This window comes from Pinus tabuliformis, chromosome X (genome assembly GCF_031772625.1).
Source record: "Pinus tabuliformis cultivar Carrire ecotype Pingquan chromosome X, CPIR1, whole genome shotgun sequence".
Lineage (NCBI taxonomy): Eukaryota > Viridiplantae > Streptophyta > Pinopsida > Pinales > Pinaceae > Pinus > Pinus tabuliformis.
This window is the reverse complement of record NC_142308.1, coordinates 366,496,193-366,512,738: the sequence shown is the minus strand read 5'-3', so window position 1 is coordinate 366,512,738 and position 16,546 is coordinate 366,496,193. Positions and strand designations below refer to the sequence as shown.

The 16,546-nt window shown below is 32.7% G+C and overlaps 1 protein-coding gene across 3 annotated transcripts; it reads right to left on the bottom strand.

Moving 5' to 3' along the window:
- Positions 1-6,355: 6,355 nt before the first annotated feature.
- LOC149140022 (disease resistance protein Roq1-like) lies at positions 6,356-16,297 on the bottom strand. Of its 3 annotated transcripts, none has more exons than XR_016264193.1 (5): positions 15,328-16,297; positions 8,697-9,858; positions 8,238-8,552; positions 6,704-8,096; positions 6,356-6,650 (listed from the first exon to the last, which is right to left on the bottom strand). XR_016264193.1 is itself a non-coding variant. In XM_089447335.1 (4 exons), exons 1-4 carry the CDS (start codon positions 15,852-15,854, stop codon positions 6,840-6,842), a joined length of 3,261 nt encoding a protein of 1,086 aa, XP_089303461.1. In that variant the 5' UTR covers positions 15,855-16,297; the 3' UTR covers positions 6,356-6,839. The 3 variants fall into 3 exon arrangements, 1 of the variants encoding a protein (XP_089303461.1); XR_016264194.1 differs by having other exon boundaries at positions 6,356-6,647; XM_089447335.1 differs by having other exon boundaries at positions 6,356-8,096.
- Positions 16,298-16,546: the final 249 nt, after the last annotated feature.

The window sequence follows — 16,546 nt, the reverse complement described above, 5'->3', positions numbered from 1 at the left end:
ATATATATATATATATATATATATACACTTTTGATTACAATTTGTTGATATAATCCATATCTATATACACACACATATACATTATTTTTTTTATAATTTTTAATAAATATGATCATTTGAATCATGTTCTTACAATTTTATTAATGAATTAAATTTATCTCTAACTTTTATCTAACCTAACGTCTATTTTCCACTCTTTGACCTTGCATCTCTCTCCTATTTATCTTTCTAAACTAGACCATATTTCTTATCTATGTCTTGATGATGAGCCACAGTTGCTAGCTCGAAACGTCAACCAGAAAATATATTGTGATGAATCAGAAAATATCAGATCATTTTTTTCCTTTTTTTTTTATTAATTTATTTTTCAATAAATTTATAAAAAAAAATAGTAAATAAATTTCAAGTGCTAATTTTAGAGTCAATTTTGATTTTTTAATCTAGATTTGTTGACCTAGTGTTCTCATTTTGAGATAAAAATTCTCATTAAGTTGGTAACTATATTATCCTTCAGAAGTGAATCCATACTCTATTTATGGAATAGATCCCTTCACCTAAGAAGGTGCACATTGCTCAATATGGGTATCATTAGAAGCTACAATTTTTAAAATCTTTTGTTCCTTTGAAAGACACCCTCAACTAGGCTCTAAGTTATTCTTTAAATGATCTTTCTCAACCTCTTCTTCATTGTCAGAGATCCAAATATATTATTGGAGGGATTGGATAAGTGTACATGAGATTGGTTATCAGGTTGAGTCCCACCAAGGCTATTGTCAATTATGCTTTCTTCTTACTTGTTTGAGTGCACCTTGCTCAATATTATTTTGTGAGGTTGAAATTTTTTTTGAACTCTACTTCAAGGATGGTGAATTTCTTGGGATTTTAAGTAACATTTTAAAAAATGTCCACACTCATGTTACATTTAAAAATAACTTGCTCATAATTAGGGCCTGTAGATAACTCTGGTCATCCAAATTCAGTTAAATTGCCTCAGACACTCTCGGTTGAAAGTCCATTTCCACACAAATTCTAGCACATGTAAAAAAAATTCCCATAGGTTCAATGTAAATTATGTAACACCCCAACTTGTCTCCAATAATTTGAAGGAATCAAGGTCCCAAAGATAGTAGGGAGGTGTGGGAGTTTGATCCAAATAGGAGCAAACGTGATTTCTATATCTGGGTTAAAGTCTAAAGTCCATTGAAATAAATACATTCCCCTATTCCCCTGCAACCCATAGAATAGGAACGAGTTCTAAAGATAGAGTCCCTTTATTCTATATTTTCAAATAAAAATCGATGTGGATTGGATCGTTGCATTGGTTTTTATCAATCTCAATGCTTATAGAGTGGAAAATTAGAGAAATCAACTTACATGAGCAGTTTTAGCGGTAAGGCCCAATTTGGAGAATTGGGGCCTTGAACCTTCTAGGGCCAGTGTGAGGCCTTTAATGATGTTTTTTGTGGAGTAAAACTTTTCCCCTTAAGCACTCCATCCACTAGTGTTATTATACAACACAGAAGTTTCCAACTATCTACAAAAGTCGTTAATTAGAGTTTGCATGCAAGAGTTATGCCTCCCAAAATTCACCTATCGTGATGAACCACCATAATTTGAGAGGATGCCACACCAAGCCCTATTATTCATAGAAAAGGCACTAGACACGTGAACATGATGAAGAGAAATCTAGAAGGGTCGATATTGTAACTTTACTTAAGAGTTCAAAGCACTCAAACTTAACCACTAGTAGGCTACCAAGCTATGTTATAACCATGCCACTAGGAGGAAACAGGGTTCCATTCTATTCAAGTGCATTTGTTCCATAGTTGAAAAAAGTTACTAAGAGTGGATAGAGAGAGAGAGCATAACAGAGGGTTTTGTTTTGTAGCAGCCCACTGGCCGTAGGTCTCACTACTTTGTATTTGCACCATTTCCATTTAGAAGAAGAAAGAGCAAAGCAATCTCACCTTCCAACTAATTTTTCTCCTAAAAGGATTTCCCAAAGCATATCTTATGTTCATTGTGGTTTGTCCATGTTTACTTTTCACTGTCCTCTATTTTTCGTATTTTTCGTTGTTCTAGATTTATTAAATTAATAAATTTAGAAATCTATGAAAAATAAAACCTCATAGTATACATTTTCGATTTTAATATATTTTATCAAATATGTTGAGACGAACTATTCAATGAAATATCCACTGCATTTTATAGATAAAATATATATATATATATATATATATATATATTGCAGTAATAATAGAAATAAAGTTTTGATTGATGCAATTCTTAGGGGTCAATTCCTGAACAATATTGGAGCTAGACCAAAGGCTAGTGAAATCATTAATTAATCATTTTTGCATCGAATTTTTGATGTTTGATTTTTCCATAGAGTGTTTCATATCTAGAGTGGAGTTGGAACTCGCCCTTTTGACAATTTGCATTTCTTCTCACTTGTTAAACCAAGGGCTTCCACATTTGATGTGGAAGGCCCAACCATTGAGATTGTTTAACAACACACCAACAAAAAAACTCAGCAAATATGAAGTGCAAGCCTAGAGAAATGAAAGGCATAAGTAAACACACAATAATATATGGGAGTGATGTTGACAAAATTGCTCAAAGATCCATTCATGAAATTGGGATAAAGAAATTAATAATTTGCAAACACAACTCACAACTTCACTAGACTAAAATAGCATGACAACAAAAGAAACCCTAGGTGCAACGTAAACACAATTTCTAACCGCATATATATATATATATATATATATATATATATATATATATATATATGAAATTAATATGATTAATTTAATTTTGAAAATTAATTAGATTAAACTTACAAAATGAAAGATATATTGAGAAATTAAATATAATTTTTTTATTATACAATCTATTTTTATTAAATATTTTATGAATAAATTATATATGATATTTTATGAATTTGCTTCTCTACATATTTATATAAAAATGGAGTTTAATTAAATAAAAATAAAATTTTAATTAAATTTATTATCATCGATATTTTTATAAAAAAAATTGAAAATACTTGAATTTATAGAATATTCAACTCTCAATGACTATCAACAAATATGACTCCCATTTGTGGGAAATTGCATATAAAATAAAAAGTTTCCTTAGTATTTTGCATACCCACTCTCTAATTTGTTTCTCCTTATTTATAAAAATAGGTATAAAGGACAAGCAATGAAGGGTTACTTTATAGCAATGTTATTATTTAGTTGGTTAATGGTTATTTGTATGTAGATGCTTTGATGAGGGTTGTAAATGCATAGAAGTATATTGATTTACGTAAGCTTAGCTTCAACTTGTTCTGACGATGAACCACAATAGTTGGTTCGAAACGCGTCGACAAATGATATTCCATGTGATTTTCGCAGAAGAATCTTTCTTAACTTGATATGGATCACAGAAGCCTGAGCTCTATTAATGAATCAATTATAAAAAAACTTTATTGATAAATATATATATAGCTTTCAATTATAGACTTTTATATTTGTAAAATGAAAATAAATTAATTTTTAAATAAAACACATTTTATAAAAACATATTGAAGCCTAAAATTCTTTAGATTTTATTTTTTTTTTTATATTTGAAAAGTGTACACAAAAAAGTTTAACTCAGACTATTTATCATGCTAAGCTGGATCTGTTTCTTCAACTTGTCCTGACGATGAACCACACTAGTTGGTTCGAAACGCGTCGACAAATGATATTCCATGTGATTTTCGCCGAAGAATCTTTCTTAACTTGATATGGATCACAGAAGCCTGAACTCTATTAATGAATCAATTATAAAAAACCTTTATTGATAGATATATATATATATAACTTTCAATTATAGACTTTTATATTTGTAAAATGAAAATAAATTAATTTTTAAATAAAACACATTTTATAAAAACATATTGAAGCCTAAAATTCTTTAGATTTTATTTTTTTTTTATATTTGAAAAGTGTACACAAAAAAGTTTAAATTTTAAAATGATAAACACTTAGAATATGATTAAGAATTTTCAGAATTTCAAATTATTAAGTTTTTTTAATATTTTAATATAATAGAATTTTATTATTTTTATATAATATTTTAGTAAGTTTTTTTAATATTTTAATATAATAGAATTTTATTATTTTTATATAATATTTTAGTAAGTGTGTAATTAAAAAATTTTAAAGTTGGGAATTTCAAATTATTAATTTTTTTAATATTTTAATATAATATAATAGAATTTTATTATTTTTATATAATATTTTAGTAAGTGTATAATTAAAAATTTTAAAGATGGAAAATTTTAAATTATTAAGTTATTTTTAATATTTTAATATAATAAAATTTCATTGCTTTTATATAATTTTTAAATAAAAGCATTTCTTCTCACTTGTTGAACCAAGGGCTTCCACATTTGATGTGGAAGGCCCAACCATTGAGATTGTTTAACAACACACCAACAAAAAAACTCAGCAAATATGAAGTGCAAGCCTAGAGAAATGAAAGGCATAAGTAAACACAAAATAATATATGGGAGTGATGTTGACAAAATTGCTCAAAGATCCATTCATGAAATTGGGATAAAGAAATTAATAATTTACAAACACAACTCACAACTTCACTAGACTAAAATAGCATGACAACAAAAGAAACCCTAGGTGCAACTTAAACACAATTTTTAACCGCATATATATATAAAATTGAAATTAATATGATTAATTTAATTTTGAAAATTAATTAGATTAAACTACAAAATGAAAGATATATTGAGAAATTAAATATAATTTTTTTTTATTATACAATCTACTTTTATTAAATATTTTATGAATAAATAATAAATTATATATGATATTTTATGGAATTTGCTTCTCTACATATTTATATAAAAATGGAGTTTAATTAAATAAAAATAAAAATTTAATTAAATTTATTGTCATCAATATTTTTATAAAAAAAATTGAAAATACTTGAATTTATAGAAATTCAACTCTCAATGACTATCAACAAATATGATTCCCACTTGTGAGAAATTGCATATAAAATAAAAAGTTTCCTTAGTATTTTGCATACCCACCCTCTAATTTGTTTCTCCTTATTTATAAAAATAGGTATAAATGACAAGCAATGAAGGGTTACTTTATAGCAATATTATTATTTAGTTGGTTAATGGTTATTTGTATGTAGATGCTTTGATGAGGGTTGTAAATGCCTAGAAGTATATTGATTTATTTATGTAAGTTAAAGATGTTATTTATAAATGTCTAGAATATAAAGTTAAAAAAAAATAGAAAAATTAAAAATAAATAAATAAAATAAAAATAAAAATATACTAATGAATGAATCAATCATCAAAAAAAACTTTATTGATAGATATATATAGGGTTGTAAATGCCTAGAAGTATATTGATTTGTTTATGTAAGTTAAAGATGTTATTTATAAATGTCTAGAATATAAAGTTAAAAAAAATAGAAAAATTAAAAATAAATAAATAAAATAAAAATAAAAATATGGTAATGAATGAATCAATCATAAAAAAACTTTATTGATAGATATATATATATATATATATAGCTTTCAATTATAAACTTTTATATTTGCAAAATGAAAATAAATTAATTTTTAAACAAAACATATTTTATAAAATATATTGAAGCCTAACATGCTTTAGTTTTTTTTTTTTTTTGAAAAATGTACACAATAAAGTTTAAATTTTAAAATGATAAGCACTTAAAATATGATTAAGAATTTTCAGAATTTCAAATTATTAAGTTTTTTTAATATTTTAATATAATAAAATTTTATTATTTTTATATAATATTTTAGTAAGTGTATAATTAAAAATTTTAAAGATTGAGAATTTCAAATTATTAATTTTTTTTAATATTTTAATATAATAGAATTTTTTTATTTTTATATAATATTTTAGTAAGTGTATAATTAAAAATTTTAAAGATGGAAAATTTTAAATTATTAATTTTTTTAATATTTTAATATAATAAAATTTCATTTCTTTTATATAATTTTTAAATAGTTTTTGTTTTTAAATTAATTCAGTAAATATATAATTTTAATAAATTTTTTAAATAAAATTTATTTATCAAAGAAAAATCAAACATATAAAAAAATTATTTTAATTTTATATTAAAAAAATATTTTAAACACTTCCAAAAAGTTAAAAGTAAATTAATTTCTTCTTCTGTATTTTTAATAATCTTTAATAATTTTTAACATAAATTTCTATTAAATGAATTTACATAAATTTAATGTAAAAGTCTCAATAAATTTGTGTTAAATGAATTTACATCAATTTAATATAAAACTCATTCAAAGAAATTTTATAATATCACTTTATATCTTTAAACCTTTAAAAAAGGTTTAGTTCTCCAAATACATAATTCGTCCTCGATAATAATCTTTAATCAAAAACTTTGTTCTCCAGATATATAAACCTTAATAAATTTCTTTGATAATATAAACTGCACTGTAGCCACCAGACCACGATTGACATTCTGAAAGTGCTGTTATATTGTACCACTCCTTTCGTCTCCCGGATACCCGCTTTCGTCACTGAAATCTATTATTTCATTGAAACCTTCTCCATCACTGGAAACTTCTTGCCATCCTTCTTCAATAAATCCTTCTTCTCCATCACTGCAATCTTTCTTCACTGAAAATCTATTTCTTCATTGGAACCTTCTCCATCACCGCAATCTTCTTGCAATCTTTCTTCACTGAAATCTATTTCTTCATTGGAACCTTATCCATCACTGGAAACTTCTTGCCATCCTTCTTCAATAAATCCTTCTCCATCACTGCAATCTTCTTGCAATCATTCTTTAACAGAGCCTTCTCCCAGGCGTTGGCGCAGCTGCTCTACTATTTCCGCATCCCATTGCAGTTTGGAACATTGAGATACATCAAGATACATCAACGAACCTAAATGCTCAACATTGGGCACCATCTCTAAATTGGAACAACCGGCCAACAGAAGAATTTGGAGGCTCGTTAGGTTGCCAATCGAGTCTGGGAGCCTTTGCAGAGCGGAGCACTGAGACAGGACAAGACTTTGGAGGCTTCTCAACTTCCCGACTGAGTCGGGAAGCGTCTGCAGAGCGGAGCAGGCCTTCAAGTCCAGATGTTGGAGGCCTGTTAGGTTCCCAACCGAGTCCGGAAGCGTCCGCAGAGCGTGGCACCCGCCCAAGTCCAGAAGTTGGAGCCCTGCTAGGTTCCCAACCGAGTCCGGAAGCGTCCGCAGAGCGTGGCAACCGCCCAAGTACAGATTATGGAGCCCTGCTAGGTTCCCAACCGAGTCAGGAAGCATCTGCAGAGCGTGGCACCGGCTCAAGTCCAGATGTTGGAGGCCTGCTAGGTTCCCAACCGAGTCCGGAAGCGTCTGCAGAGCCGTGCACTGGCTCAAGTCCAGATGTTGGAGGCCTGCTAGGTTCCCAACCGAGTCCGGAAGCGTCTGCAGAGCGTGGCACCCGCGCAAGGCCAGATGTTGGAGGCCTGCTAGGTTCCCAACCGAGTCCGGAAGCGTCTGCAGAGCGTCGCACCAGCTCAAGTCCAGATGTTGGAGGCCTGCTAGGTTCCCAACCGAGTCCGGAAGCTTCTGCAGAGCGCCCCACCAGCTCAGGTCCAGATGTTGGAGGCCTGCTAGGTTCCCAACAGAGTCCGGAAGCGTCTGGAGAGCGTGACACCAGCTCAAGTCCAGATGTTGGAGGCCTGCTAGGTTCCCAAACGAGTCCGGAAGAGTGTGCAGAGCGGAGCAGCCGTGCAAGTCCAGATGTTGGAGGCCTGCTAGGTTTCCAACCGAGTCCGGAAGCGTCTGCAGTGCGGAGCAGCCCCTCAAGGCCAGATGTTGGAGGCCTGCTAGGTTCCCAACCGAGTCCGGAAGAGTCTGCAGAGCGGAGCAGCGCATCAAGCCCAGATGTTGGAGGCCTGCTAGGTTCCCAACCGAATCTGGCAAACTTTCAAGATGACGACTCTGGGACACTACAAATATTTCCAGATGCTGCAGGTTCCCAATGAAATCTGGAACATTTAGAAGGGGAGCCTTAATCCACAATTCCCTCAGCTGCAGAGGTACCTGCATTGTTCACATACATTATTAAAGGACGTCAAAGACTGTAAATGTCACAGGCAGTGTGTTAGAGGAAGACAATTCTTAAATGCAGTAAATATTTACAATTTGAAGAAAAAACAAGAAATAGAAATTTAAGAAGAATACCTGAGATTCGTGTTGCCATAGTGTTTTCAAAAAATTTCCAATAATATGTAAAACTCTTAAATTCTTTGTTGAAATCGAGGAAGGGAAGGAGGAGTAGGGACAGTTCAGCCAGTCCAAATATATTAGGTTTGGTAACTGGTGGCAAACATTGAATAGGCGTTCAACAGAATAACCTTTAGCCTTAAGCAACTGCAACCCGCTCATATTACTCAATAAACGAGTGCGAGCAGGCTCTGCAAGGTTTTCGAAAGATTGTTCGAAGTTTTCGACAGATGGTTCATCCTCATTTTCATCAACCAGGTTAATTCCACGAACCTGAATTGTTCACTAGGAGCTGTTAGGAGCTGTTAGAAACAAGATTCATTCTTGCAAAGTTTTAGGAATTCAAAACTAACCAGACACAATTTTGATAACAGGACGCTAATTGGAAATCTGTCGAAAACACTTCAAAATACTTACAGGGAATTGGCCGGAAAGCTTATGAAAAAGGTTGTCAGTTGGGTTCCAAAGCCGAAGCTCACCATCAGGAGGTTCCTTCGCCGCCAGAGATCTACCCATATCTCTAACGTGGTCATGCATTCTCAAACGGTTTTCACTGTCCACTTCCACCAAGCATCTCTTTTCCAGCTTCCAAAGACCTAGCGACCCTTCCCAGCGAGATCCATTCCATATTCTAATGACTCTGTCTCTGTCTTCTCCTCTGAAGAAGCAGGCAATGTCTAAGAATATCTTCTTTTCCTCTTCATCCAGACCGTCGTAGCTAATTTTTAGCCTGCCTTGTATATCATCAGGAAGCATGTAGGAGATTTTGCGTAATTGTGCTTCCCAATGATTTAAATCATTGTTTCCACGAAAAAGCGAGGCAAGCACTTTAATAGATAATGGTAATCCAAGGCAGGAATCCAAACACTTGTTAACCACTATGTCAAATCCCGCAGGAGGATGATGCTGGCGGAATGCATGCAAGCAAAAGAGCTGTTTGGAATGCTGTGGATCCAGACCTCTTAGCGTGTAAATGGAGGACTCGGGGATGTCTGATCCTGCGAGAACATCCTTATTGCGAGATGTCACTAAAATTAAGCTACTGCTTTTAAGGGCATCCTTCGCTGGATAAAGTAGTGCCTCCAGCTGCTCAATATTATCTACATCATCTAAAATAATGAGACAATCAGAAGATGGAAGAAGCCTTCGGAGCTTTCCTTTACCTTCATTAATGCTGCGTATTTCCTCGTCCTTCTTCTGGGTTAAGTCCTTTAGAAGGTATTTCTGCAAGGTAGTTAAAGGATTGTCTCTGATATCTTCTAAAATGCAAAATCGCTTGTATTTTGATCTTTGACTATTAAAGAACTCTTTCGCTAGGGTGGTTTTGCCAACCCCTCCAAGGCCGACAATTCCGGTAACTATAACCTTCCCAACGTCCTGCTGCAATGGTATTGTGGTACCAAAATCTTTTAATTTTTCTTGCAAGCCTGTTGGATATTCTGACACATGCAGCGTTATTTTAACTTTTTTCAGCACTGCTTCCACGACGTCTTCGAGGAGCTGTTCTTCTTTGAATACGAAGGGAGGGTTGCAGAGTTCAAAGACCGCCTCAAGGCACTGCAAGACACCTGTCTTCCCACTTAAACAATAAAAGAAACCAAATATAAACAGTGATTTAGCAAAGGATAGTCACATTCAATTAAAAGGGCAGAGCTAAAAATCTAAAAAAAGAAAATGCAAGCACTGTGAAAACCAAGGGAGGCATGAACGAAAAGAAGAACTTATAAACAATTGAATTTACGTCATTAGCCCTAATTAGAAATAATTTAATAAATGAAGCTGCGTATATCCATGGGCCATCTGCAACACTTAGAAGTTTTAATCACGAAATCTCCAGATTGCCTCTCCTTCTTAAAGCATGGAAGGTTAGTAACTAATTGAAGCCAGAAGCTATGCAGTTTTGGCCTTTCAGGTTATCAGTATCCTACCATGCTTTGGCTACCATATCAGCATAACTCTGACAATTTTCTAAATTTCATCTTTGTGTGTTTGTTATTTATCTTTCCAAGAGAACAAAGATTTTATTGATCTTATTACAGGAAGTGCGTATTGCCACCATTTAAACGAAAATCATCTTCACCTCTCTCATAACCCTTTGAAAATGAAGTACAAACCAATAATAATAAATGACTCTAAGTCAGCCTCTTTCACAACGCAGAAATGTCTATAATTAAATGTCAAGATATCTACGAATCTTGCCACCAACCATATAGGGATGCATTGTGATTAAACATAAAGCATTGAGCAAATTTCGTGGGCACTTTCTTATCAGTGCAGTAATGATAGTAATGATAGCTTCACGTTCTTGGATGCCACAATGGTCGCAAGTTGTAAAGAAAGTAGTTTTATTTTCCTGGAAAAATTATTTTTTTAAATTATTATTGAACATTGTTAATTTTAAATTTGGGAATGTATAGACGGATCAAATTTAAATCAAATCTCTTAAATTTGTGAATGTATAGATAGATCAAATTTAAATCAAATCAAATCTCAATATAGAGGGATCAAATTTAAATCAAATTTTTTTTCATTTAAAAAAAAAATTGCATCTTAATAGACTTTGATTATTTTTAGTTTTTAGTAGATCAAGAGTTAAAATAAATCTAGACTAGTGTCACTTTGAATGACACGCTAGTGGTCCCTAAAGAGACAATCTCTCACTCCAACTAAAATGCCTCTGGGTCTGGGCCTCTGAGTCATACAAAATCAATTTTGATAAGAATTTCACTACTTAACATACATAACATATATGTGTGTGTAAAGTATTAAATTTGTATATGGTTATTAATTAAATTTAGAATTAAAGTTTTGAAAATTATTATTTAAATTGTTTTCAATTTGATTAAATTTTTATTTATTTATTTTTTAAAAATGTAATTTTATTCATAAAAACAAATATAACAAATTAAATTTAGCTTTCTTTTTTATTATTTTTAGCTTTTTTTAAATATTTTTTTCTTAAAACCCTAATTTTCGTTCATTTATAAAATTATTCAAAATTACATTATGCATATACACCCTTAAGGCCTATTTCAAGATAAAGTTTTGAGTGACTGTACTTTGACCTAGCATGCTTCTTCTTAATATATTTTAGATAATATTACTACAAAAATTGATGAAAAAACTGCATATGGATTGTAGGATTCACTGCATCTTTTATATGAAGTGTTTATACAAGAACTAGTACAAGAACTATGGGGGTTGTAGCTCTCTGCAGATAGAAGCCTGCGTACTAGTATAAGACTGCACCAGTACAGAAATATTGTAAAAAGATTTTCTTATTAAGAAGAAGACTAAGATGACTTGCAGCAGGTGGTTTTCTCCCACATTGGGTTTCCACCTTATATCATGGTGTTCATGTGTGTGGCTTATCTGTGATGATTTGTTCTATTTCACTGCACTTGTTTACTGTTAATATGGTTGATAATGTTCTAATGCACTTATTAAGGATCCACTAACTGAATCATAAGAAGTTGTGGAAGTAGCATATATGAATCTGAATATGGAAATGAAAAAGATTTCCCCCCCCCCCCCCCCCCCCCCCCCCCTCTCCCTCTCAGTAGTATTTCCAACAAGAATGGATGTTTCTTGGTATGATTTTCTAAAAATATAATCAATGATGTTGCAAGCTAGTTGGTTCAATGTCCAAGCCATAAAGTCTAACATGAATGAAATATTACTAGCATAAGTCAAAGACACCACATAAAAAATGCAACCTAAATTGAAGAAAATGTTGAGATTGAGGAGGATTGACAATAATGCAGACAAAGTTGTTGTTTGGTATGTAAACCAAAGATGTTGAATTAAGGATGAACAACACTACACTCTCTAAAAATTTAAAGAAAAGTTGAGACCCTTGTTAGGGTAGAAACGTTTGTCGAGAAATGTGAGTTGAGCTAGATAAAGTGACACCCTAATGGAAAGGCATTAGGCATTTATTAGCATTTTATTTATGAAAATAATGGAAATTAGGAGAAAAGAAAGGTGAAAGGTCACAGGTTGCATGTGAGGAGGAAAATAATGTAAAATGATAGAAAATGAAGAAAATAGAGGCCTCATTAATAAAAATGCTTTTGAGGATTAGTGGGCAAGCTTGGTCAGTGCTAAGTCTTGGTCAGTTCAGTGTTGGAGCTCTCTCATTTTCTCTCTCCTCATACTCTTGGATACTTAGAGTTCTCTTCGAGCACTCTTGGAGGGTGTGGCATACTTAGATTCTTGAAGCAAGAAGGCAAAGGAAGAATAGGAAAGCACAAAAAGGCATTGGCATCAGCAACTACATCAGATTTTCTTGCAGTTATACCAAGTTGCATGTATGATTTCTTCACTAGTTTGGCCATGCATGGCATATGTGTTGGGGAGATAGATGTTGTTATAATTCCAACATTAAATCATTAAGCTGAGACTCGTAAGAAGGCACAAGAGCATGTAACGCAGGATCAGAGCGCCTCGTCTAATCTAAACTAACATCATGAAATTTGAAATCTATTCCTAAATTAAGTACAGAATTCCTATTCCTAATTTGAAACTAATCCATTGATAAAAACATGCTCAAGCAATACCAATCACTGTTCAAACGAAACTAACTCTAATTAATCATAAATCAAGCGATACAAATTACTATTCAAACGATTTTAATCTAAATGGAAATCTCAATCTAAATAATAAGATCTATTTAATCTAAGTAGAAGAATCTTAAATCAATCAAGATTAATTTAAAATGATACCAAACTTATGCTATATCTTAATTCCAACAAAATTCACTCTCATTCAAATGATCTTAAACTAAGACAATGGACAAACAAGACTTCAACTAATCTAATTCCCGGGATGCATAAAACAAATCAAATAAACATTCAATCTAACTTCTATGGCATCACTCTGCAATTGCTTCAAAGGAAGCTAAGTAAACCAAGATTCTAATTGACATGCTTTCATATCTAAAAGACTGCAAAGTAAGAAACTACTTTATCCTTAGATTAGTTTAATCAAACTCAAGAAATCATTCAAACATAAGCACATTGACTAATGATTCTACCAATAACTAATTACAATTATAATGAATTTCAAAACTAAACTACAACTGCAAACAATGATTTAAAGGTCTCGTTGCATTGTTTTCAAATACTTGATTTCCACAACACAATGTTACAAGAAATAATAGTGAATCAATAAGGTTCGGAATTGATTTCAATTCATATCTAAAATAAATAGAGTTATCGATCTCTTGTTTATCCAATTAAGAAGCACCTTTAAGTATTACAATCGTAAACATGTAATAAAGGGATTATTCGTGCAATAAAATCATTGATCAACACCATTCATTAGCTCGCAACGAGTTGGAGATGATACATCTATTTAATTTCAAGAAAACAAATTACGTCCTTGAGTAAAGAATCAGAATTATGAGATCTAATTATCAAATGCTTTCAAAATAAAATCCCTACGTTTAGATCTTGCCCAAATCCCAGGTCATATGAAGTCAATCAATAAACAATCTACTTTACAAGCGTTCTAAAAGATCTAAGCACACAACCCTCATTCAATTTTCCACGCTGACTGTGTTACATATTCAATTCAAAAATCCAAACCCTATGCTAAACGAAAGCTATTATAACCAAACTCAAGAAACCTTTCACAAAAAAGATTTACACTTCAACTTCAATTCAATCTTATTCTAATCATGCTAAATCCCAGAACCATCGAACTCAACTACAACTGATATTTATTTCACTACTCCTGAGCATTCCTCACATAGGCATAATGTTACAAAACTCGATCTTGAATAGAAAACAACATAGCACAAAACCAAATTCGATGTTAATCTTATGTTATGGTAATTAACCCATGTATGTTTCTAGATTAAGGATATTCTCAAACATTCTAGGCTATGGAATCATTCATGCATTAGAAAGCATCACTCGAAACACTCCTTGCTTGTCTTTTGATGATTGAGGAATGAGATCTATCACATTCGGTTTAGATCTACGAAACATAGTAGAGGTTTTAAGTACAAAATAAAGATATTAATTCTGATATCTAAGTAGTAACTTTCTTAAGCAACCTTCACACTTCTAACTATTGATCAAATGTAATTCCTATTATCTATATTAACTGCAGAACTTGTTCCCAGGGTGTGTTGGGCCTTTTCTACTCTCGGAAAAAGTTTAAATTAATGCAATACTCTTTTAAAATCAGGAACACATTAATACTTACAGCAGATGGAGTGCAGAATCAGATTTTTGTGTTATGGTTCAACAATCATGCATTTAAGCAAACTTCAACACAACTTCCATTGCATTCATAACGTAAACAATATTACATACAACCCTTCTAATTGCTACAACCCGCCTCAAAGACCGCCTCAAGGCACTGCAAGACACCTGTCTTCCCACTTAAACAATAAAAGAAACCAAATATAAACAGTGATTTAGCAAAGGATAGTCACATTCAACCAAAAGGGCAGAGCTAAAAATCTAAAAAAAGAAAATGCAAGCACTGTGAAAACCAAGGGAGGCATGAACGGAAAGAAGAATTTATAAACAATTGAATTTACGTCATTAGCCCTAATTAGAAATAAATGAAGCTGCGTATATCCATGGGCCATCTGCAACCCTTAGAAGTTTTAATCACGAAATCTCCCGATTGCCTCTCCTTCATAAAGCATGGAAGGTTAGTAACTAATTGAAGCCAGAAGCTATGCAGTTTTGGCCTTTCAGGTTATCAGTATCCTACCATGCTTTGGCTACCATATCAGTATAACTCTGACAATTTTCTAAATTTCATCTTTGGTGGTTTGTTATTTATCTTTCCAAGAGAACAAAGATTTTATTGATCTTATTATAGAAGTGCGTATTGCCACCATTTAAACGAAAATCATCTTCACCTCTCTCATAACCCTTTGAAAATGAAGTACAAACCAATAATAATAAATGACTCTAAGTCGGCCTCTTTCACAACGCAGAAATGTCTATATATGGTGCCATCTAGTTATCAATTCAAGGAATTAAATGTCAAGATTTACATGAAAGGATGGTCATGTTCTACTCACCTGTTATACTTCTTTCTGTCAAAACCTGATATACCCGCAACTTCAGCGAGAGCATTCTTCCATTTTTCAATAGTATCCATGTCGTGTCGTTGTCGACCATCATTATTTTTTTTCTCTTGAAGCTTTAGTAGGGCTTGACCGTAGACGCCCTTTCCGGCCTTCACCCATCGTACTTCTTCAGGCTTGACACCGTAGAAGACCGGGATGATGGTGGACTTATGCTTTAACATACATTCCACCATCATTACCAGTTCATCGAGGCACCATTTTGAATCCGCATAGCCAGGAGACAGGATCGCTATATGCACAGAGGATGTTTTGATGGCGCTTTCAAGTTGAGGGTTTATACTATCTCCCGGGCGCAATTCCGGGTCATCTAAAAATACCTGCAACTCATGTTTGCAAAGGCTGTTGTACAGATCGGTGGCAAAGGTTTTTTTGACGTCGGGACCCCTATGATTTAAAAAAATATCATATACATAGTCGTTGTTGACGCTATGTGAGGTGGATGTTGAGGAGGAAGCCATGGGATATTATAGAAATGAATAACAATGAAGTAAAGATTGAAGATGTGTTGCAGAGCTTGGGAATGCGCACTTAACCTTAATATTGTGGTCCTCTTCTCATAGTACCTACCAGGCTAGTAGCTGCGCCTTTATCACTCTCTTTATGTCTCAATACTTCAATGTGTTCAACCAATATGAAACACAAAACAGCACTGAGATCTGGTTGATTTCTGAAAATCGCATAACAATGGGATATAGAAATGAATAACAAAGAAGTAAAGATTGAAGATGCGCTGCAGAGCCGGGAAATGCGCACTTAACCTCAATAGTGTTGTCGTCCTCCTCGCCTGTATGGTCTCACTATTTCAGAAACCAGTATCATGCACCTTTATCACTCTCAATATTCAGCCAATCTATTAAAAAATTGAGCAATCTGGACTTCTTATTTTCTCGAAGAAACTGAGTCGTGAGGGCTTTTCTCTGACTATTAATACCTTTTTTGTTTAATGGATGGAAGGAAGGAAGTAATAATACATTAGTCTGAACGGGGCAGCCAGGAGTCCTTGGCCACTGTTTTTTCGAGTCTTGGATGTGACGCATTGATTAGACGTAAAGCATTTAGCAGAAGTTCCGGGCAATTTGTCCTTATTTATTATCAAATCTTTACCAACCACATACCACTGATGTATTGTGATTTAACATAAAGCATTTAG

Bases quoted from the DNA above. Each gene is read 5' to 3' on its own strand.
- LOC149140022 (XM_089447335.1), bottom strand. From the start codon at position 15,854: ATGGCTTCCTCCTCAACATCCACCTCACATAGCGTCAACAACGACTAT. The intron at 9,859-15,327 runs GTGAGTAGAACA...TTATTGTTTAAG, and splicing joins GACAGAAAGAAGTATAACAG to TGGGAAGACAGGTGTCTTGC. The intron at 8,097-8,237 runs GTATTCTTCTTA...TGAACAATGCAG, and splicing joins TATGGCAACACGAATCTCAG to GTACCTCTGCAGCTGAGGGA.